Source organism: Python bivittatus, unplaced genomic scaffold (assembly GCF_059951505.1).
Source record: "Python bivittatus isolate LINGU-HERP-01145 unplaced genomic scaffold, Pbiv_v1 ctg000840_np1212, whole genome shotgun sequence".
In the NCBI taxonomy this organism is placed as follows: Eukaryota; Metazoa; Chordata; class Lepidosauria; order Squamata; family Pythonidae; genus Python; species Python bivittatus.
Window position 1 is genome coordinate 44,381,695 of NW_028277113.1, and position 25,870 is coordinate 44,407,564.

General features: G+C 37.5%; 1 protein-coding gene across 1 annotated transcript in view; it reads left to right on the forward strand.

The window, feature by feature from the left end:
- Positions 1–20,038, forward strand: part of LOC103065357 (DGAT1/2-independent enzyme synthesizing storage lipids-like) — a 31,625-nt gene extending 11,587 nt beyond the window's left edge. The window contains exons 6-7 of the mRNA XM_088130919.1: positions 1,183–1,322; positions 19,931–20,038. Coding sequence (XP_087987045.1) covers positions 1,183–1,322; positions 19,931–20,038 — 248 coding nt within the window. The remainder of the gene's footprint in view (positions 1–1,182; positions 1,323–19,930) is intronic.
- The last annotated feature ends 5,832 nt before the right edge of the window (positions 20,039–25,870 follow it).

Here is a 25,870-nt window from a genome sequence, read left to right on the forward strand (position 1 = left end):
AGGACTCTCCCAGGCACATTAGGTGACTCAAACTGCTTATCATACAGCTGCTCTAGCAACTGGAAATGTACCATGTCAAGAGGATGGGAAAAGCCAGAAGGTTCAGTGTCCTCTCAACCACCATGTGAACAGATGTTTCGCTTTTCCTAGGGCTGATAATGGATAAAAGGAAGAAAAAGCAAGAAGGGGGAATCTCTGCTAGGAAAGGATGGTGGGGCTATAACAGGTGGCAGCACCCTCAGCTGCTACTTTGTTTTGGTCTTCACCCAATCAGAAACTGAGTCCAAATGGACCTAAGGAGAATATTTGACAGCTGAAGGGAGTGACAGCCTAAAGTAAATAAAGAAATTAGGTTAGAGAGCATCTGGGCATCATGAGTAACGTTAAGTCTTCAGGACCAGACCAATTACATGCATAATGCTGAGGGGGTGGGGAAGGGGGGATGAATCTTTAGTTCATTCCCATGATTTCTTTGTGTATCGGAGGGGAGACCAAGTCTAACATGGAGGTAATATAGATAGCCAAAGAGATTACCATGAAGAAACTATGTACAAAAACATGCATTAAGTCCAGGAAATGAGGAAAGCATAAAAAAGAAACTAAGACTGGCTCCACCCTAACACCCTAGAGTATAAGAGGGATGGAAGAGAAAAAACAGTCAGACTTTCAAGATTCTGTGGCCATAGCCTCTATTAATAAAGTATAGTTCCAATCATAGAGCCAGATTCCTGATCTGGATGATGAGGAACTAACAGCTCCTTTTCCCTGCCCATGTTGGCATCACAACCATATTTGAATATGGCTCTTAGTCACAAATTGTGTCCTCAGCTACTACACTGTTGTCCAGTAGTGTTGGAAGTGGTTTCATAAAAGCCACTAAAATATAGAAGGTCAAATTGTTCCTATCGTCCATGTACTTGATATTTAGATAGTTCCTAAGCTTGTCTTCATTGTCTGTCCCTTCATCCATCGGGAACAGAGCATTCTAACCACTCCATATATACTATTTAATTGATTATGCAAGAATATTCCAACCCCAGGATAATTTTCCATAACTCTGAAGCCATGGACATTTATTTGTCCATTTAAAAGATGCAATATAACTTTTTAAAAAAATGGATAGGGATTTCTACATCATTGTGAATTAATTTTGTGTTCCATTTTATTTTATTTCTTCTTCAGGGCTATTGAGATGGCTGTATGAACATTTTCGATTGCTTGTCCTTCCCATATATGGAGGGTTTCCAGTCAAACTCCGCACCTATATTGGAGAACCCATCCCATATGACCCAGATATAACTGCTAAGGAGCTGGCTGAAAAAGTAAGGACATGTTTCACTCAAAGCAATCTTTTAAATATATTGGCTTTTTCTGCAGAACGTGCTTTAGTTTTGAGATATACATAGAGCTGGTGCTTATTTTATATATTAAACATAACATGAATTTACCAATTCCTTCTCTCATTGAAATTGTTATTACTAATCATGAAATCAGGAAAAAATAATCTAAGGCAAAAAATCTGAATAGTTGATACATGTTGTACACTTATTTAATACAAATAAAGTCATAGTCTACTTATGATTAAGAAAAGGCAGCTCTAAAATATAAGAAGTTCTGAATGTGCGTGTGCCTGTTGGGCTACTTATACATACAGGGAAATCAATCCAAGTCCACTTTGGATTTACGCAGATGGAGGAATAATCTAGGAAAATAATTTATTATAAAATTATCTAGTTCTCATAAGTTTCTTTACCTCTCTCCTGTCCTCATGGCTTTCCTTTCAAAAAATGCACATCCAAAAGGGGTGGACCATGGATCACAATAATGCAATGCTTCCTTCATCATTTCCCTCCGTTCACCCCTCCCTACCCCCAATACCTCTGCTAAGTGTGTTTCCACCATAATGTCTACTGAATATAGGTACTTGGATATTTATGTCTGCTGAAATATGAATGGTACCAGTTGATGGAAAAGGGTAAATGTTACCTCTATCTTAAAAAAGGAAGGAATAGGAAGACCTGGGTAGATCTGAGAAAGCTCTAAGGCAGACCTTAAAGTTATAAATCTCAGAAACTTGGAAGTATTGCAGCGATTACTAGAAGTCAATATGGAGTTTTCAAGAAGAAGTCTTCTCAGATTAACATTATCCTATTTTATGGGTAGTCAGTTTCCTGGGAACATATGGAAATTTTATGGATGTAATATGTCTTGCTCTCAGAAGACAAAATAAGCCATGACATTATCAAACCAATGAAGCATGGATTAGATTAGGTGAATCCACACTGGCATGAAAACCTTTCTAAAGAAACACTCATGTTTCTTCATGAATCTGTTGAATGGGGTGTTGCAGGATTTGGTCTCGGGCTTGGGCACTTTAAGTGTTTTTATTAATGACTAAGATTATAATGTGAAGAAATGGTTATCACATTTACAAACAACACACAGTTATATAGGAAGAACAGAAAGGATGGTCAGGAAACTGGCATCTTAAATCCTATGAGGTATGTTGATCCTTGAGAAGTCAGAGGAAATACCACACTAAGTTTTAAAGGAATGTCACACACAAGAAGGCCATACTAATTCTCTCCAGTCCCAGAACAGAGCAATGAAGCTAAGTTACAGGAAGGCCAGTTCTGGTGAAATAATACACAATCCTTTTTAAAAGTAAATGCAGGTCAACAGGGCAATCAGTTGTCTGAAAGGGCTTTCAGCGCAACCTCACAGGTTGGGATGGCAGAAGGCAAGGCCCCTGACTGCTGCTCCCACGGTGAGCTTCATCTTGATTTGCAACATTTAAACAGGCCTCCCAGACCTCTGCAGCTGAGAATATATTCACTGAATAGTGTGTCTTGATGAGATGATCTTCTTCCATTACCAATACATCTGTGACTTTAACTTGATACTGCTGTCCTCTTCTGTATTTGACAGACAAAGATTGCCATTGAAAATCTTCGAGACAAATACCAGAAAAGACCTGGAAATATATTAAGAGCTTTATTGGAGCGATTTGATAAAAAAGATAAAGATGCCTAGTCTTTACATATGTTGTGATAGATTAATACATTTTCCTGTCATAATCCATATCCATATGTACATCCTAAGTGCAATGTTTTAAATCTTTTGAAATGTATAATTTGCTTTTTTAGACTATGCAGTGAAGAATGTTATATAACTTTCTGAAATATTGTATCAGAATGATAACTATAGATATTATTTCCATGCTGTAAATAAAATTATGATCAAATTTCTCTCACACATACAAAAACCTATCCATAGCATATTGCCAGAATAAGTAGGCCTGTGTGGATTGCACTCAATCTGCATAGAAATGCATCATGTTGTGGCATTGAGGCCCCCTGCTTTCTCCCAGCATGGAAGCCACCATGAGCACGAAGATAATTCATTTTCATGGGCTTGAAGCAAAATGGAGAAGTCACTCTGCTCTATATTTAGAAGCAGGATGCCTAATTTACCTTATAGCATTATTTCAGAAGGGCACATGGATTAAGTTTTGATTGAAATGTTTCCTCCTTCTGAAAATTTGTACAATCTTGGAAATGTCTAAACTTTTGTGGAAGCATTATTTTCCAAAAACATTCCAGTTTCAACATGTAGTTCTAAAATGCAAAAACCTGGACTATATAAATCAAGATAAAGTGTAAATACATTGTTTAAACTTGTATGCTAGAATAGAATTACAAATCAGAGCCCCTGCACCTATAGTTCACCCTGGTCAATCAGATCAAGATTGGGTTCTGATGGGTGCATCTAGGCATGCATTCAGGAGGTCCTGCTTTCCAAATCTCTTGACTGAGATGTCTCTGATAATATTAAGTTTCTAACAATGATTGGATGGATTGGGCAATCTGTATGGTTTTAATTGTTCTTTTTCATTATGAAGGACTATAGGTGTGTTATCTTCAATTCTTCAGACTTCAAAGTAATTCTGTAACATACTGTCCCTTGAACCTTTCCATACATTTAACTCACATGCCAATTTTTATTCTTACAACTTTATAGTTCTCATGTGAATAGGGAATGAATTCCTCAAAACAATATTGAGGTCAGACTTTGGCGCCACAGAACAAGGTTTTCTGGTCCTCTTAAAGGAATCTTTCATTCAAGTAATGGCTCCAGACAATCCTTTCTAGTTCTGTCAGGTTTCAATTCTGACAGGTTCTGTCTTCTAGGAGATTTATTTCCTCATCTTTCAAGAGTAAGTTTTAGCCAGGCTTCATTTGATAAGAACTTGATATGCCCTATCCTTGTCTCACGTTGTTTGCTCACACAGTGTTAAGAAGTGGAAAGACTAACACAGAGCGTAGTACAGTACCTCCCCCAGGTTCTACCTACTACAGTGGAAGTGCAGCCATTGATGATAAAAAGAAGGGCATGTTCATGTTTCGTATCATCACTGTGATCCAGCATTAGCTGAAGAAATGGCAAGGAGAAAAAGGAAGCAATAACCAGCACATCTTGCCTTTCCCTCCAAGCAATAACCAGCACACCTTGCCTTCTCGTCCAGGGTAGCTGCAGTTCTGCAACTGTTGTAGGTAAGGGGGGGGATCTTTAGACTCAGAAATATCCCCTAAGCAATGGCCAGCTGGTTAATTAAAAACCCACACATTCTGCACATACAACAATCTCCTTTAACTAAGAGTTTTTATTGCTAACACACAGAAAGCATACCTAATCAAAAATAGTGAAGTAATATTGAGTGGAAATGGCAAAAATAGCAAAAGAAAAATCAACAAATACAATTCTGTGGAGGCTGTCTTTTGCTGATAGGCAATCTTTGGCACAAAAAACAACAATCAGACAGGAAAGGAGAAAATGCAAGCACACAGCCTGAAGGGATTGGGGTGAAAGTATAGGGAGGCTCCAATGCAGACAAACTATGACTTTTTCTGATCATTAATTTGGAGAATAGCTGGAGGACCAAGAGCAGCTGAAGCAGTGGGTTTGGTTTAAGCCATAACACTATTAAGCTTCAGCATGCAAAGTTCTGTTTTCCCTTTTCTTCTGCTTCCTTGTTAAAATCACATTGCTATAACACACCTTGGCCCTGTGGCCCTACACATTCCTTCCCTCAGTTTGACCTTCGTAGCCCTGCTTCCTGCTCCTGGTAAGAGACACAAAAGATAGGAGGACACAGCTGGAGCTGCTCCTACCAGCTTGCTAGAGCCAATTGTTAAATTTTCAGGAATTTTGTGAGCAAGTTGTTCAATATTTACCACTGGCCCTAACCCAGGACAGCACAGCAGGTGGGAAAGTTGGGATCTGAGAAGCTTTCCCTTCCCTCATCCTCCAAGATGGAGAGACACAAAAGCTCTTCCAACTCAGAAGAGAGAAGAGTTTTTTCCCCGGGGCTGGAGCAACAGATCCAGAAAAGAGAAAGTAAAGAAGCCCAGCAGGGAAATAAACCAACTGAAAAGGTGCAAGAACTCCATACTGCTGGCCGTAGGAGGAAAAGTAAAGGGAGGGAGGGAGCAGAAATAGGAGAAGAAAACTAGAGAGAGAGAAGACAGGCTGAACTTTGTAAGAACAAAGAAGAGAATAGCAACAGGGGCATTTACAGAAATAAAGGGTGGAGATATAAAGTGCTATATAGTGATCAAGGACTTTAGAGGTACAGCATAGATAGAGGACTTCTAGAAAATAAAGGGTTGAAATAGAATAGTGAAAGCAATAGGAATAAGGCATAGATATAGCTAGGAGTAAGACATTCATTTCTGAAATAGTTGAAGATGGCCTTATTTTATAAATGTAAGATATCCTTGTTTCACAAAACAAACCCTCCCCCAGTCTGGGAGATACAGAAACCAACCAACTCTCCCAGTCTGCAGTATTTCTGTGTCTTTAATGAGTCTGGGTCAATCTGATCATTTGTGGTTCAAAAAGAACCCATGATAGACTTACAGGGTAAGTCAGCCTTCCCTGGTTTTCTTTTTGCATTCCTATGAATTCATGACCTGTGTTTGAGGTTTAATCCTGTCAGCCATCCCTGCACTTTTGTGAGTTTAACTGTAGAATTTCAGAAGGCAAGAGGCAGGAGGAACCTTGTGACTAGAGGGACTGCGCTTGTACCTTAGAAATCTCAATAAAAGTCAGGGCAGACATAGGCATGGGACAAGAGCAATAGCTTAGTGGGTGAGCTCCTTTGCTTGGATGAAATGGGGATTAGCAACAGTCAGGAACCTACCTGAATAGCAAATTTTACACAAGGGGATCTGAAACTGCAGTTTCCCATTCTGGGGAGTTTTGAGTCACAAAGATGAGATAATCTTGACGGACAATTAAATTTGCTGCAGGGCAAGAAGAAGAAACTACAGGAAGGCTTTAACTTGTAGAAAGATGAAGTAGAGCCAAGACACCATGAATCAGTTATAGCTAGCCTTCAGGGCAACAAAAAAAAAAGTTGGAAGACCAATTAAAAAAAGCAAAAAGAGAAGCCATAGCTCCAACCACACCATTGCCTCATTAAACTTAAAAGTGTGTCATGTCTATAGCCGTTACGCTGTGAATAACACAAAAAATTGTGGAACTAATCCTCCAGTAATCGAAAACTGTTATCCAAAGAAGTTGCTTATGTCACTGATGAACAAGTGAAGTTCCACATACGTCTTCACTGTTTCACTTTTTTCTTACTCATTGAGGAAAAAAAAATCAACCAACATTCATGTTGGAACTACATTTGTTCATCAATCAGATAGTAATCGAACATTTATTCATAGTCTAATTTTGTGACACTACTGTTGGCAATAGAATTTTTAAAACTGAGTGGATTTGTAAGAAATAGCAACCAACATGAAAATCAAGGAAACTATTTTCACTTAAAATGTATGTTCATGCCTACAGAAAACAAGGAGAGGAGAACTACATCGCCAGAGTAGAGTAGAATTGGGAGATGTCTATCAGCCCTCACCCATTGTTCAAGCAGGAGTCACAAATCCTAGAATAAACTCAGATTGCAATCCAACTGTATGAGGGAGCAAAGCCCCATTAAAAGCTATAAGTGGAGCTTCTATGGATTCAGAAGGTATTCTGATCCACAGCCACTCTATCTTGTTAGGGTTCAGCCTAAATCTGTTCTTCTCTATCTAGATCCTAGTCACTTCCAGGCAGTTTGTCAGAGCTCTATAGCACTCCATAATGAACCATTAGAGGACTCCCGCAAACTTGATTAGATCATGGGCCCTGAAGGGTATCATGGCCCAGGACTCAGATTCTGATGAAGCTACTCCAGCTGAACCAGTGGAATGTCAGCTTCAGGAGACACCAAGTCTGGAATCACCGAGGCTGACCAAACGCAGGCACCATCAGAACAGATGGAGCAGGATGATGATGAGATACAGCCCCCAAGCCCTTGGACTCGGTGAGTAGAGCAAAGAGCAGAGCAAAGATGCTCAGTGAGGCTCCTTCCAAGCAAAGGAGTAACTGTCTTAATTAAAGATAGCTGGCTGCAGCCTGATTTAAGAGGCAGTCCTGACTCATGTTCCTCAGTTGGAAACAACCATCTGATCTCATGGTCTGGTGTGTTATTCCTATGTATTCTGCTCATGTAAAAAAAAACAAACCTGAAACTCTGACCTTTGGATTGACTGACAAACCTGGCTTGGCTCTCTAAACTTTGTTTTTTTAATGTATATATAATAATTTTATTAAGCATTACAATTAAGATAAAAACTAATGCAAACTAAAAGAAAAGAAAAGAGTAAAAAGAAAAAATAGAAAGTGCAGGAAAGAAAAAATAGAAAAATAGAAAAGAAGGAAAAAATAAGAATACATATATATATATATATATATATATATATATAAAGAAATGACTTCCCCCTTCATCACAACAAGTGTAAGCAATTTTAGTAACTTATCACCTTCTCTTAAAATACAACAAATGATCTCGTCTTCCCATATCTCATCTCTTATCTATAAACAAATCTTTAAAACCTTGCTGTTCTGTCCTGGTCAGCAAAAGCTCATTAAGATAACAACATTTCTATTTTAACCTTGATCAAATAAACCAACTTTATAATCCTTCCTTTTACTTTTAATAATCTTGATCTTTAATCCCTTCAAATGATGTTGCAGAACTTGATTTCTTTTCATTTTTTCTTTGTCTCTTCTCACAAAATCCTTCAATACTTTAATAGGACTCTTTTGTAAATCCAGTATAGAAAAGTTATCCAAGTCACTCTTCTGGTTTGTTATTTGTACATCCCTTTTAATTGCTAAGACATCGGCCGGTTTCATTTGTATATCCAACGTTGCATCCATATCATTCTTTGTAGCCTCTCATTTTTAAACCCACTTTCAAATCAGTTTCAGTCTCAGTCTTGACTTGTTCCTTTTCCATATCATCTTTTAAACACAATTGTGATAGAAAAATAATAAAATAAAGCTGAAAACTCTTCCCCCCTTCCCCTTGCCTCTCTTTCTGCCCCCCCGCCTCTCCTGAAAACTCTTTCCTCCACTTCCTTCTGCCATTTTTGCTCATGCAAAACAAGATTAGCTCCAAGCTATTGCATGACCCAAGACTGACCATGTTCTGCTGCCAAAAATAGCCCTCTTAACCCTATCATACTGAAACAATGGGAGGACCATCACCTGTCTACTTAAGGGTTTGCCAAAGGGGCAACCCCAATACCTTTGCTAATAAGTGAGTATCTCTGTGTTTTCAAATAGGATTTTGAAATAGGATCCCGCTCACCGCTGCAGGAGTATACCGCATACCATGCAGTTGCGGACAAGTATACATCGGGACCACAAAACGCAGCATCCATACCAGGATAAAAGAACACGAAAGACACTGCAGACTACAGCAACCAGAAAAATCTGCAGTAGCTGAACATGCTCTCAAGCACACTGGACACAAAATCCTATTTGAAAACACAGAGATACTGGACAACACCAACAGCCACTATACCAGGCTATACCGGGAAGCCATTGAGATTCACAAATACCAGCACAGTTTCAATAAAAAAGAGGAGAGTCTAAAAATCAACAAAACCTGGCTACCAATCCTGAAAAATACAGCCTGCAAAAGGTCAACGAACTCAGCTCAACCACCAGGACATGTGAACAGTTCACACAATGAACTTGCTAATCACCCCCAGCAGCCCCTTGTTAACAATTCAGTAGAAGAAAAAACCCTGCCTAATCCCCAGGAAAATACACACAGATGCTGACTCCAAAACAAGCAGCCACTCAGTAACCCAACCCCACCCACACACCCCCCTCCCAGATCTCTATAAATACCCACAGAAGGGTCACTTCACCCTGGGCACAGAGAGAACTGCTCCTGTCTGTGCTCCTGCACTCTGAAGATGCCGGTCACAGGTGCTGGCGAAACGTTAGGAAACAAGACTTCAAGACCACGGCCATACAGCCCGGAAGACCCACACCAGCCACAATATCTTTTTTGTATATTTTGAATCTTTCTAATAATTGTACATAAGAGAATCATTGACAATTATATCCCTCTGCCATCAGTTCTTCTCTTGATCTTATTTTATATTCCCCTTGACAAAATTCTACGTAGTATCTCACAATAAGTTAGCCATTTGTGTTTCCCCATTATTTCTCATCTATAAAATGGTTCTTGTGCTGAGAACCAAAAAGGTGTTTCAGGCACAACCTAGATTTGTACCTGTTCCATATTCTCAATATGACACATCTAATGTAATGATTTTTAAAATCCACATTAACCTTGACTTTGTCATACCATAAATATCCATGCCACCCAAATCTCAGGTCATGTCCTTCTAACTCCAAAAGCCTTCTATTTCTCAGCAACACCCACTCTTTCATCCAAACCAAATTGCAAGCTGCAAAATACAATTTCAAATCAGGTAAACCCAATCCTCCTCTTTCCTTGCATCTTGCATCATCTTGTATTTACTGTAACTCATGGTTTTTTTCCCTGCCACACAAATTTAGATATATCCTTCTGCCACTGTTTAAATGGTGCACCAGTTGTCAAAACAGGTATTATCTGAAACAAAAACATAATTCTAGGCAAGACATTCATTTTTAACACAGAAATTCTCCCCAGCAATGTCAGTTGTAGTTTCTCCCATTTTAATCTATCTTTTTTAACTTCATTCCATACCTTAACATAGTTATTTTGAAATAACATACAATTCACATCTGTCATAGTGATACCCAGATATTTTATCTTCTTCTCAATCTCAAAACCCATTTTATTCATCAGTTCTGTTTGATTTTCTATTGTCGTATTTTTGTTAAGATCTTCATCTTCTGTTTATTAATCTTGAAACTTGCTAATGCACCAAATTCTTTTAATTTGCCCATTAATATTTCAATTCCCTTTAAAAGATCTTCCAGAACCAACACCAAGTCATCTGCAAAAGCTCTTAACTTATAAGTCTCTTTTTTATTCTTTACTCCCACAATCCTATCATCTTGTCTTATACAGGTAGTCCTCGCCTAATGACCACAATTGGAACCAGAATCTCAGTCGTTGAGTGAATATGAGTGTCATTTAGCGAGACACCCATATGACTGCTTCATTCAATGACTGCAATCCAGGCACTCCTGGTTGCGGTCGTTAAGTGATCCCCTGGGTCGTTAAGCGGACAGAGCAAAAGAGCTGTCTGGTGAAGGATTTCAGCTCAGTTGAAATCCTCCTGGCAGGCAGCCCTTTTGCTCTCAAATGTTCCTAAAGCCCACCGAAGGGTTTGCCCTCCTCTCCATGGACAGAGGGGAAATCCTTCCTGGGGCTGAGGAACAGAGCTCAGATCTTCAGGATTTGAGCTCCATAAGTGCCTGGTGCTGAGAGGGGAGGGGAAACCTCCCAGCAGTGGGCAGTTATGAAGCTGAAATCCTGAAGATTTGAGGTCCATTCCTTGAAGGAATAGAGCTCAAATCTTCAGGATTTGAGGTTCGTTCCTGCACACCCCCATGCCCACTCTACTTGTAACCTTCCCTGCTGGCTTCCAATGGGGAAGCCAACAAAGAAGTTGCAAGTGGCAATCACATGATCGCAGGGGGCCTGACAACTGGTCATAAATGCGAGCCAGTTGCCAAGTACTCAAAATGCAGCCACTTGACTGTGGGGGAGGCGGGGGGGGGCAACATTTTACAATGGCTGGAAGTGCTTTATGGCCTGTAAAGCACCCTTTCCAAGGCTGTTATAACTATGAACTGTTGTTAAACAAACCATCATTAAGCAAGGATTACCTGTATCTCTATTCAGTATTTCAAGAACTAAAATAAACAAAAGAGGAGACAGTGGGCATACCTGTCTTATTCATTTTTGTATCTCACAGGGTTTTGTTAGATCTCTATTAACAATTATTTGTGCTTTCTATGAAGTGTAAATCAGTCATCCACTTATTTTATAAAGTTCTCTCCAAAATTCATATCTTCCAAACTTTGAACAAGAAAGCCCAGTTCAAATTATCAAAGAGCTTCTTTGCATCTGAAAAGCAATGTGGCTTGTTTTTTACCATGTTGCTCCAACTATTCCAAAATGTCCAACATGTTTCTAACATTGTGTTTTAACTTCCTTTTAGGTAAAAACCCACATTGATCCTCATGAATAAATTCTTGCAAAATTATTTTCAGTCCATCAGCTAGAATCATGAACAACTTGCAGTCATTATTCAATAATGTTATTGGCCAATAATTTCTTGTTAAAGTCAAATCTTGTCCCTCTTTAGGTATTAATGCTATATTGGCCTCTTTCCAACTCTCTGGCAACTTTCCTCCCTGTAGAATAAAGTCATCGTGTTTTGTAAAGGTTGTAAAATTTCATCCATCTATTATTCCTGGCAAAGTGCACCAAAACATCCCTTGGAATATTTCTTATTTCATGAAAGAGCAAGTTGCAGTTGGAGAGTTGCAGAATGGAGCTCCCATGATGATCACTCTCCTATGGGGAGCAGCGAAACCCAGCAATTGGTGCCAATAGCTGATCTGAGTCAATTTATCTATAACAAATGTGGGCAAAGGACAGTATAGTAAACAAGCAAACAAAAAGAATCACAATATTTTCATTAAACTCTTGCCTCTTCCTTTCTTTCACATATCCTGGTTTCATTAAAACCTAGTTAGTTATATGAAAAATAACATTGTGGTTTAATGTGACTTTATCAATTAGGATCTTAAACTATTAGACTCACAAGAATTCAGCACTAGGGAAAGAATGAAGGATAGTTCAGCCTTTCAGAAACTGAGTCCAAACTACATTTGGTACAATAATGCAGCTGTTGCAGTGTTGAAAATCTCAGAAGCAAATAATTGATAGGAAGTCATAAGGGTACAATGACCTTAGCAACACATCATATCGTCTATAGTAGTTTCTCAAAATGACCTTTTAATATATCTGTTTTATATGTTCCAACTATACATTTCATTCTTTTCATGTATGGTGACTAGAACAGTCTTATTATTTCTTTTATTTCTTCTAGCCAATCATCCCTATATTTACACAAAATATTAGAGAAGGATATATAACATATGGAAATATAAGTAAGTCAGACTTTATGCATTCTTAGGAATTTAATTTCTTTTAAGGCTATAAATCTATGCATCTGCATCTTTGCCAGCCATGTTGAATTTCAATGAGACTGAGGCTCAAGCAACAATAGCTAAATCTGGGCTTTAAATATTCAAAACATATAATTGGGGTAGATCAATGGGTGGGTACTTTCATTTTATTCTGTTATGAAAGTTGATTAAAGGGAGGTACATAGGAGTTTTCTCCTAGAATGAGACAAGGCTGTATACTCTCTCTTCATCTTCTCAGTCTATATGCTGAATATATATATATATATTCAGCATATAGACTGAGTAGATGAAGAGAGAGTATACAGCCTTGTCTCATATACACACACATATATACACACACACACACACACATACATACATACATACATACTGAATGAAGCTCAAGCTCAGATACTGTGGTCACCTAATGTGAAGAGAGGACTCTTTGGAAAAGACCCTGATGCTGGGAAAGATTGAAGGCAAAAGGAGAAGGTGACAGCAGAGGATGAGATGGTTAGATAGCATCACTGAAGCAATGAGCATGAAACTGAGCAAACTCAGGGAGGCAGGGAAGGACAGGAAGGCCTGGTGCGATGTGGTTCATGGGGTCACGAAGAGTCGGACATGACTTAACGACTGAACAACAACAACAACAACAACAATATATATATATACACACACACACACACACACACACACATACACATACATACATACATACATACTGTACATACATATAGGAAAATGTCCTACTCTGTTCTACAGTACTCCATAGCTTTGCTGGGAAACCTGATTCAGTACATTTCCTGTAATTGGCATGATGTCATGGGATCATATGGGCACAGACCTGACCCAGAAGTAACAGAAATTCAGCAAAGTTAACCATATTCTGTAAATGCATTGATGCTTATCTTGGGATGTCTGTCTGTCTCTCATCTATCTACCTACCTACCTATCAGCCTATCTGTCAGTCTTCTGGGATTTGTGTGTGTGTGTGTGCATGTCTCTATCAGCCTGCTTGTCCTAACTCTAATTTTCTCACATTTTTAATCTAAGTTGAACTTTGCAAGTTGCTAGGATCCAAATATGTTAGCTTATTCTCTTGTCTCTGTAAACTCCAACAAATTTATATTAATTGGTTTCCGCACTGCTACTGATTATTGCTAGTACTGTACTTAAATATAGGCTTCTAATAAAGTCAGATATGAAACTCGTTGCAGTCTGATATTATGTGTTTCTGAGATTTTCTAAATCTTGTATACAGGACCAATGAGATGGCTTTATGAGCGAAATCGATGGTTGATCTTTCCATCATGTGGATTGTTTAACAGTTAAACTTATAACCCATATTGGAAAACCAATTCTGTATGATCCAAATGTATCTCCTGAAAAACTAGTTGAAAAAGTAAGTGCACTTGTATTGTAAGGGAAATATACATTCAAATTAACCCTTTGTTCTTTGTGAAATTATTACTCTATAATAACTATTTGTAAACAGATATTGGAATACATTAATTTGATGTGCAGAAGTATAGTTGAGTGTTTGGTACATAAATGTCAGTGTAAGACTATCACCCATCCATCCACCCACCTCTGTTTAAATGTCACTTATTCAAACTACTCTAGATGGCTAACTGCCTACTTAAATTAAAACATCCATAAAATGAATATCATACTAAAGTCCAAAAAAACTATCTGTTCATATCTTCAGCTAAAATTTGTTCCTAAATACATTGTGGAAGAGGACAATTTCAACCAGCTTCCAAAAGCATAAAATGGTGAGGGTTAACCTGACTCCTGAGGGCAAGCTATTCCAAAGTGGGGACACGGCCATTGAAAATGCTGTTCTCCAGGTTCTCCCCCTCACCCCCTGCCAATTTCTTTAGCAGCACATATCCATAGCATCTTCTCCTGGCCAGATTCTATAATCCCAGCAGTTTTGCCTCAAGGAGATGGTCCCAAAGTTAATAAGGACTTAAGGTGTATAAGGCTTTATAAGAACCATCATCTTGAACTGGGCTTGGAAGCATATTGGCAAAATAGGTGATATTCTGCTAAACCAGCTAAGGCCGGTCAGTAAGCAAACTGCTGCATTCTGTGACAGCTGCAACTTCTAGGTTGTCTTCAATGACAGCCTCACAGAATAAATTGCAATATTTTGAGAAATGGCAAAGGCATGAGTCACTGTCTGAAGACCTAGTCCAGGAATAGGCACAGCTTTCAGACCTGCTGAAGGCTTATTAGGGCATAGCTTCCTTCTGCTGTTCACCAGGAACTGTGAGTCCAGGAGAACCCCAAATTGCATACCAACTCTTTCTGGGGGAGTACAACCCCATCAATATCAGCATTTCAGAAATTTCATGGAATCAGATGGCTTCAGTACCAACAGTCTGCCTTGCTGGGATTCAACTCTTTAGCTCCTTCCAGTCCTTCACAACTTCCAAGGACCAATCAAGACTTCCACATATCTCCTGTTCAGCCTGAAGTCAAGATATAAAGTTGGTTATTATCAGCATATTAATGATACCAGACCCCAGAGTAATGAATGACCTCTCCCAGAGGTTCAGGTATATGTTAAATAAAATGGGGAAGAGAGTCAAGCCATGGGGCACCTCACAATGGACTGCCCAAGGGCTCAACCTCTTTTCACCCAATAACACCAGTTGGAATTGCCTGCTCAGGAAGGAGTGTAATCATTGCAAAACAGTGCTTCCAATCTCCAAACCTAGCAGATAGTCCAAAAGGATATCATAGTTAGTGGTATTCAATGTTGTTGATAGATCTGACAGGATAAGGAGAGATATGCACAGGTCATGCATAAGAGCAACCACAGTCCTATCTAGAGTTGAATCCCAAGTGAAGGAGACCTAAATAATATGGTTTTGTTTTTTTTACCCATGACCTTCTGTAGCTGGAGCCTAACAACCTAATCAAGAAATGGTAGATTGAGGACTGGCTAATAATTACCTAGGATGCTGGGTCAAAAAATGGATTTTCTTATTTTCTTTTTTTTTCATATAATAACTATATAAAATTTAAAAGAATGATAAAAAACTAACAAAAACTAATATTGAGAAAAAAGAAAGAAAGAAAAAGAGAGAGAAAGAGGGAGAATGATTAGAAATAAGAGACAGACAAGATTTAAAAGTGCAAAAAAAGAAAAAAGAAGAGAAAGAAGAGAAAAATCAAAGAAAAAAAAAGAATTGACTTCTGACCCTCTTCACAGCAGATATAAGTAACAGTATACATCCAACTCTTACTTTAAGGTTACAACATAACTTCCATTATTTCTATTAAACCATATTATTTCTAATCATAAAATCCATACAACAAAATTTCATTTTTTTCTGTATCTCACAAAAAGTCCAAAAAAGGTTTCCAAGTAGTATTAAAATTACAGAGTGTCTAATCTTGAATAAAAGTTGTCAGTTTTGCCATCTCAGCTAACTCCATCAACTTCGCCATCTATTTTTCCACCATAAGTAATGTCTTGTCCTTCTACCTCTGTGCATATAAAAGACGTGCTGCTCTTATATATAAAAACAACATTCCATAGGTTTTTTCCAATTGTTTGTCCATCAAATCTAAAAGAAAAGTCTCTGGTTTTGATTGTATGTAAATTTTTAAGATCTTCTGTATACAAATATGTTTCTCATTCCAAAATTTCTTTGCATTTTACAAGTCCACTAAAGATGATAAAATGTCCCTTCATGTTGTTCACATTTCCAGCATACATTCAAAGTACCTTTATACATTTTAGATAGTTTTTCTGGTGACAAATACCAACAGCACATCATTTTATAAAAGTTCTCTTTAAGATTATAACACAATGTAAATTTCAGTCCTTTCTGCCACATATTTTCCCATTGTTCCAACTATACATTATAGCCAAAGTTTTTAGCCCATTTTATCATACAATCTTTAACTTGTTCATCTTCTGTCTCAAATTTCAATAAAAGTTTATACATCTTTGCAATAACATGATCACCATTGGTACATAATTCTACTTCAAACTCAGTCTTACCATACTCAAAACCATAAGCATTTTTATCCATTTTAAACTTTTCTTGTAATTGAACATAAGAAAACCATTGACACACATATCCTTCTGCTAACAAATCTTCAGTTTACAATCCCTTTGAGAAAATTCCAATACATCACCATAGGATAACCATTAATTTTTAGGTATCATTTCTCTTCTATAAAAAGCTTCTTGTGGAGACAATCACAAAGGAACCTTCAAAGAGAACCTAAATGTATATCTATTCCATATTCGCAAGATGGCATGTCTAATAAAATGATTTTTAAAATCTACATTAACTTTAACTTTATCATATCATAAATAGATATGCCACCCAAATCTTAAATCATGTTCCTCTAGTTCCAATAATCTTCTATTTCTCAAAGTCATCCACTCTTTTATCCAGACCAAACAGCACACTGAAAAATAGACTTTCAAATTTGGAAGATCTAAACCTCCTCTTTCTTTAGTATCTTGTAGTACTTTGTACTTAATTATTGGTTTTTTACCTTGCTGCACAAATTTAGATATATCTTTATGCCATTGTTTAAATGGAACATCAATTGTCTTTTTCCAACTCAAGATCTCTAGCCTCAACTTTATTTTCCAATGTTTCCATTCTTTCCGCCACCTGTTTCACTTCTCCAGCTAATTGTTTCACAAAGCCATCTTATCAATTCTTTCATCCATTTTTTTCCCCAGGGCTGCAAATTTAGCCCCTAATTCATCAAACATTGGTTTAAGTAAACTTAAGGCCACCATCTTCTCCTCTAACAGTTGCTCTACTGAGCCTCTTCTTTCTCTTAATTCGTTTATGGCTTTCCTTGTTGCCTTATTTTTTTCTATTAATTCATTCCATTCACACAAGTTAAATAGAAAACTGGATATTATTAATTACAAGAGAAAGTTAACTGACTGTTCATGCCCTCTAGTGTCTTTCAAGCTAAATTTGCAGGCTGGCTTCAAAGTAAACACAAAGGAATCAGGTTACAGCCTTCTTCTGTTCTGAAAACTCCACCGATCAGCAACTAAACAAGAAACTTTCTCATGGAAAAGACAAATTACTCATTACTGCAAATGGAGTTTCATGAAAAAATAAACTTTTAACAAATATATCTTCCTTTTCCACTGAAGTAGACTTTAAGTCTCTTTTATATGCCGCTTTTCTTCCACCTTTTTGCAATTTAACTTTAAACTCTATTTCTCTGTTTAACAATATAATCCCAGAAATAAGGATAACCCCCAAGAGGATTATTTATCTGTTGTAAAGGAAGGACTCTCCTAAGCTGAAAAATAACTCTGATCCAATGTGGTTAAGAGATGGAGTTCAGTCAGCTCTAGTGTCCATTAGTGGCTGTACCGCAACAGCAAACAGGCCAGTTCGCCCGCCTCCCAGCTTCTCAAAAGCCTTTTGCAGAGGCCTGAGTCTCTGTGATTAGCTTTTGAGGTGGCTGTTGGAGATCGAATGGGTCAATTTCCTCGACCAAGTTGGGTGGCCAAGCGCTTACTTCCAGCCATCAATCCAGCTGCAGTGTCATCTCTCCCTGTCATGGAGAGGTGATTAAGCAGTCATGCCACCACTGGAAATTGGATTTTCTTATTTTCAACAAAAAGTATTACATTGCATGTGCTGTATGCCTATTTATGTTTTAGGAAAAATTGTTGGGTTTACCTGAGACATGACACTCAAAAGAAAACATTGTTTCATATGATGTGGCAATGTGCTATTGTTAACAAAAACAAAAACAGATACATGTTAATAACCTAATTGTATTATATGACATGTTAGTATATGAGACATGCTTTTATTTTGTTTAGTACGTACTGTATACTAGTTGTTTAGTACATGAGATATGTTCTAAATACATATTTATCTTCTGTTTTGTTTCTCTTTTTTAAAATATAATTAAATCATCATAATAAACATTTTTTAAAATCCAGGTAATCATACTTATTCAAGTGTTATAAAATCAGGTGGAAATAATAAGGAAATTGTAGGAATATTGTGACTAACCACCAATAACATTTTATTAATACTGATACTGGCCACAAGCGATCTAGTTATATCAATTTGAAATCAACTTAGGTCGCCCATTAATTAGCAGAGGATTCTCTAGGCACATGGAAACATATAACTTTGTAAAATATGCATGTTCCTCATTCCTCTCAATTGCCTGAACTGAAAAAAAAAAAAAAAAACATTTGAACAATGAGAAAGTGGATGGGAGAAAGGAAGGTGGCTTTCTTGGTTATCTGGGCAAGTATACTAAAACACTCTTTCTCACCATTCCTTATTTTAAGCTATAATAAAATAAGCTCTATAAAATATTTCTGTCAAAGAATGGCAGTAAGTAGAAAATGCTTAGAGTTACAAAGTGATTCAACTTAGTCACGTTTATAGCATTTTCTTCCTTACCAGGATGGGCCCCTATCTCTTTTTTCTGCCTGCTTCTCTTGTGGTCCCACTGTCTGATCAATAGAATGGAGCATCTTCTCCTCATAGGAAAAGAAGACTGGAGTTGGAGTGCAAGAGGAAAACTCACCTGCAAGAGGCTAGGTTCACACATCCTACAAAGCCATAACCTAGTTTATTTGCTTTTGGATTTGCATGTTCTGAGAACCCAAATATTGTGGCTTCTAAACTAAGGCTTATGTTTTCAAGTAACAGGTGAATCCAGACAATTGTGGTTTATTCAACAAGCCACAGTTGGGATCAAGTTAAATAAGTTGGATCCAGCTTCTATTCTGTTTTTTCATTATACTACCATGTGCAGGCAGAGAGTCTAGTCCTGGTCATGATCACAGTATGTAGAAGAGGGCTTAAACATGATCCCCAACCATACTGCAGAATTCCCACTTTTCTGCAGTGGCATTTCTAAGAAGGACTAAAGAATGAAGGTTTGTGTTTTAACACTGCAATGAAGGGACTTAAAAAAAAAAAAGTCTTCAACTTCATTCACCATGGTCCTACTCTGACTCATATGAATTTACTCTTTGGTTAAAATAGAGAAAGAGAGAGGCAGTTGTATACCATATATTTTAATGTACCATATAGTTTAATCCAAAAGAAAAATGTGATTTATCTGATTATGAACAGTATGCCATGAGGAGGAAGAGAAAAAAAAATCTTTGCCATAAGATAAATCAAGTATAACATTGTTTTTCAAATGTATGTTAAAGATTGTAATGAAGAACAAGTTAGAATGTTACATATATGTTTAAATATGTGGTTTGTTCTATAGAAAAGTCCATACATCCTTTAGCTCTGAAATATTCTGTCTATAGTTTTTGAAGCATAAATCTAAATAATGTCATTTTCTTTTTCCCTCCCTCCCTTCCTTTCTCCATCCCACCCCACACTACCCCATCCCATCCCATGCTACTCCATATTTCAAACAGCCTCAAAAGGCAATAAAGGCTTTACGGGACAAACACCAGAAAATCCCAGGAAGCATATTGCAAGCTCTTTGGCAACGCTTTGAGTCACATAACAAAGATAAAGAATGAAATGATAACAACAACAATCTCTGTAATATATACATGTGTGTGTAGGGCATGTGTTCCACCAGGCACTTTTGTTAAACAGAATGAAGGGGCAAGATTGAGATGGGGAGGCAATATCTATGTACTTGAATGTGTTTAAATCTCCAACACCAGATTGAATTGCACCCTAAGATACCAAAAGCATTAGCTGATGATCTTTCCAAAACCTTATGAATTATGTTTGAGAAATCATGAACTGGTGAACTGACAGATGACTGGAGGAGACCAACCAACTGTTATACCTATCTTCAGAAAGCAGGAAAAGAAAAATCCAGCAAAATATAGATCAGTCACTCTGACATCCATATTCTGGAAAATTTTAGAGTACATACTGTGATCATAGAGAGATTTATCTTTAAATACCTTGAAAATAATTAACAGAAACCTGACTCACCTTATCTAATGCTTTTTCTTCAGATAACTTACTTAGCAGACTGTAGGAATTTTGTAAACTTAATATTTAAGTTTACAAACTTAAGATTTCTCTACAAAGCAGTTGAATGAGTACTTCATTCTGACTAGCAGGTTACTAATACATAAGTTGCATGGCAAGATGATTAATTGGTTGCACTGCTGACTTGAAAATTGTCCTCAAAGAGTGAGCATCACTCATCAAACTTGAGTGAAATATCAAGCAGGATCACACAATATTCAGTTGTGAGTCCTGTACTCTTCAACATTTTAATTAATGATTTACTGTAAATGAAGAATGCTTATCAAATTTACAAATATCTCAAGATTAGGTAGGATAATTAATACCTAGAAGACATAAATAGAATTCACAACAATTTAATAGGGTACAGAAATAGCAGAAAATGAAATTTAGCAGATATAAATACAAATGTATGCAATTAAGAAACAGAATTCAGGTGCACAGGAATGGAATTACAAGATACCTGACTCAGTAATAGTACTTAATTCGAAAAGCGGGGGGGGGGTGTTGTAATTGATTGCAAACTGACTCTGAGACAACAGTATGCTACAGCTACAAAAAACGCAGATGCAATTTCAAGCTGCTTTAAGAGAAGTATAGTTTCCAAATCACAGGCAGTAGATTTCCCCTTTGATGCCCCAGTTGTCAGGAAAATCTTGTTCAGCACATATATCTATCACAGAAGATTATATAGCTAATCTTCTAGTTAATTAGCTAATAATTATAGCTAATTCTATCACAGAAGTTTATATAGCTAATCTTATAGCTAATTAGCCCTGTCACATAGTGCTCAAGGTGGGTTAGCTAACACTGACAACTTGTGTCTTCCAGCATGTTGGTATCTAGGCTTCACATTAGGGCTGTTATGAAAATCTATCTTGGAAAATATTTACATGGGGTGTTCGTGCAGAAGCTCTAATCTTTCCACTCATCAATGTGATGCACAGAATGCTACAAGGCCTGTAAGGTTCGTAGACCTGAATCTTAAGGAATTCAATACAGTACCAAGAATTCAGGTGGAGGCTCTTAAAAAGAAAACAGCTCTTTAATCAGCCGAGTGAACAGCTGGGTGGGCAGCAACCCAAAACACAGGCAGTGAAAGTTCTGGGCAGCTCCACACCAACAAGATTCCACACCCAGTTTTTATAGCATTGCAAGGACAATAGATTGCAACTAATAAGGCAATTTAAGGCAGTTTGAACCAGTGTCCCCCCTTTACCCGCAAGACCTTTTCCCTGCGCTCTCCCCCCTCAAGGCCTTCTGTGTACATGTCCCTCAGGTAGTTTCTTCCTAGCGCAAGCAAAATACAGAGGCGAGATAGCGAGAGCCAGGCTAATAAAATCCCCCCCCCTCTCCTCACCTTCAGCCCCTATCCACAGAAATTATCAATGTCATACATGGAGGTCAGTGATTAAGTGATCTTGAAAAACTGTGTAGATCCTGCTTTTCTCCTTGCCCAGCAGAGAGATCTTGTATCAGGGCCCATCTCCTCTTTCACTCCCTCAGGCAGCACCATCCTTTCGTCCATCTTCACTGGCCAATCCTCATCTTCTTTCTGCCCCTGCTTGAAAAGCCTAATGCCACCTCAGGAGAAATACCCACAATGGAGCATGAAATTGGGTTGGTGCTCTTGGAGGATGGAATTGCTTGAGATGGGAATCCTCGCAGAACTGACTCTGAGGAATGGCCAACCAAGCTCTGTTGTTGTTGCTGTGAGACTCATTGGGTTGGGCCAAGAGAACTTGTGAGGATGCTACCACCAGGCTGGTTCTCCTCTTGGAATACTTCCTGTGGCCCAGCCTGCATGTGTCTGTGTCACTTGGAATTCTGGACCTACTGAACAATATCTTTAGCACCTGTTGTTGTAGATGCTAATAAAATTGCTTAGATGGGTTTAAGATCCTAGGTGTAACCTATTGTAGACATGGCTCTTGGCTATAGATAAGAAAAGTGGCCTTTGGTTTGAAAATTCAGCAGGGGGTATGGCACAGAAATATATGGCTGCTGTGGAAAGTGTACCCCCCATCCCTTCATGCACATAGCAATGTGGTAGATGACTTCTGCCTATTGACTCTGCTCTTTTTTTTTTTAATAAAATTTTTTATTCTTTACAACAAACACAAAACATACATAAACAAACAAGAACATACAAAGGCATAAAAAAAACATCTTCCATTTTATACCGTGTGTCAACCAGTTACCAAATCGTTGGTGCCCCTTTCATAATCTTCACTCATTTATATAAATTCTCATATCATCTATTCAAAATATACTTGTATACTTATCAATTATCAATTATTAATCATTTGTAGCTAGTCTATAAAATCATTTATTACAAGAAATCTTAGCTTTCATTATAAGATTAGTAATACATTTTTATCCATCGATTATATATGTATATATATATAGTAATTAATATCAAATTTCTATTATAAAATTTCCTAATCCATTACATTACTATATTTTCTCATCCAACCATTAATAAAACAAATCCCGTGTCATATAAAATTGCTTATCTTCTTACTCTAATTTCAAATATCAATTTAACTCATCTCTGCACATTCCATAATTTTCAATAACTTCCTCCTGCATAGGTACTTTTTCATTCTTCCAATTCTTAAAAGTTACAGTTCTAACCACTATCAAAACATACTTAATTCTTCACTACATGTTTCAACAAAAATATCTCTAGTTTAAAATCTATATGTTACTATGTCCAACCATGTATGAATTTTAGTCTAATATCTTAAAACATTTACAATCAAGTACAATTCTTTACTGTATATCTCAGTTTTATACCTTATTCAAACGCTTGCATAGTTTTAAGTTCACCCTTTTCATTCAATATCCCAAAATATCTAACTGTTTATTCCTTTTTCTATATTATTGGATAAGAGAAAGCAATAATAAATGTCCTTTCAAACATTCTGCTTTTTGAAGCTTCTGTCAGTTCCATCATTGTTGTATTACCCTCGTTTTTCTTTAGGCATCTGGAGTAGTTTCTTTCAATATTGTTTTACTTCTTCTTTTTAAATATTCTCTTAGTACGATTTTCCATTATAATCTTGTATAATCTTTTTCTCACCCTCAGTACCAAGAACAAGTCTGTCCCTCTTCATTTATCAATTGATTAACCCTTTTTGGTTCTCAGTTTATAAGCCTCAAAATAGTTCTGTTTAGTGTTTCTGATTTCTTGTGCTATTTCTTCCTTTTCCATTGATCCCGTTTTATGTTTAATTAAGTCCATTTTAGCTTTGATATCTTTTTTTTTTTTCTTGCGGGAATTTCTGCAGCTCTTCTTCCAGATTTTTATAGTCATCCTCGATAGTTTAAAAATCTTTTTCTGCATTGTGTTTCTCGTATAGTCTATTATCAAACCCCTTGTATAGACCTTCATTAAGTCAAAGGATTCTTTATCTCTGTTCTTGCCAAGAGAAAGAAAAAAAAAAGAGCAAAAGAAAAAAAAAAAGAAGAGGAGGGGAAAGGCTAGGTCTCTTTAAAAGTCCAACTGGAGGGGGGATAGAGAGCAAAGCAAAGCTTCTACCAGAAAGAAGAGCTACTGCCACTAAACAAGGCTCTTGTGACTAACTCAAACTTTCCATCTTGAATATTTTCAAAATCACTTTCAACTCCGCTTTCTTATTTATAGTTATTTGATGGCACCTGTATAAACATGCACATCCCACTATCTTTTTAGAAAGCCCAAGGTCCTTGAGCATACGTCACAATGAAAAAAAAAAAACACTATATCAAGCCTCTAGATGGCAGTGCAACTTTCTTTCATTTACTTTCTCTTAACTCCACTTTCCCCATTTCCAAATCAAAAAGTATAAGTTTCTTATAACAATAAAAAAATCTTAATCAAAAAAGAAGCTTGAGATAAAAGATTATTGAGTATTGAAAAGAAAAAGCCAATCCAGTTAAAAATATATTTTTTAAAAGAAAAACATCTTGCCAATTCCACTAAAAAGGGAAAATTAAAAAACAAAGATTTTTTCCCCCTTTTTTTTTATAAGGCTCAATCTCGCCGCTTAATCCACTTTTCTTCACTTTTAAAAATCTCTTTAAGTTACTTAAGGTGTTCTCTAAGAATAGTTGAGTAGTAAAGGTCCATCTCACCCGGTTGACACCCCTCTCTTTCTTCTTCCTTTGGAGCTGTCCCGGCTTTCGCAGTCATTAAATGGCTGCCTCTCCTCCGCCGGCTTCAAGAGCTTCTCCTGGGATCAATCTGGGACTTGCGGTGTCCCTGAGATCCGCAGGACGCGCCCTTTGCAATCACCGTCTCTACAGGACGGCTTAGGTCCATCGGGACCATCCAGGGGGGGGAGATATCAGCTGCGATCCTGGGAGCCCAGGATCGCCCGCCGTATCGCCGCGACGCCAGCTCCGCCCTCCCTATTGACTCTGCTCTTGAATGCACCTATCAAGTGCTGTATCACATTCCTATCAGCAGTCATGGAAAGGGTTGGCCAAGAAGTTGGATAAGCACTCAACAGAATTGGTGTAGACATGACTAGTTTGACAGATGTTGTGTGAGAGTGCCACCTAGATACAGTATCAGCATGTGTCCTGCCCTATTCCTTTGTTTCTCCTGACTCCTAGCTCCAGAGAGTTTTCATATATTTTATCCCCAGGTCCATAGTGGCTGTTCATAGGTCCCTGGGTTCTGGTGGTAAAACATAACATCAATCTAAAGCTTCAAATATAATCACCTTTGTCTTAAACTACACTATGTGTAGATCTATGTATGAGTGGTTCCATTCTGTCCAACAAAATTATCAACATCTTCAGGCATACAGAAAGAATCCTCATTCTGGAAGTCAATTCTGCCAGGTTCTTGTCAGTTCCATGTTCTCCACTGGATACATGGATATCAAGGAGAGCTCAGTATGTTTTATGTCACCCCATTTCCCCCAGACCATCTTCCTAGACCTCCATCAAAATGGAGTCCCATCTCACCCTTTTCCACTGAAGTTTGATCTGTCATGGGTTGTCTTACCTATCTCTGTGAACTGCTGATCCACAAGCCCAGTTACTGGGGGAGGGGAGCCTCATGTAATATCCCTGATACTCATATCTCTGTGAATTGTTCACCCCCTTTCATTTCTGGAAAGATTAACACACTAAAAATAGATAAGAACAAAAGAAAAACAAAACCATGACAGAAACTAAAAGAAAAGCTAAATTATTTTTTTTTTAATCTATCCTGCCCGTTTATGTAACATAACCTCTGACCAACAGAAATAATAGGAAAATATATATATATGCCCCAGATGTCAAAACGTCCACTCCTGATTTACACTGTTACAAATCTCCCTGAATTTTAACATTAGATATGAAATCCGCCTCCTGTTCACATGAAA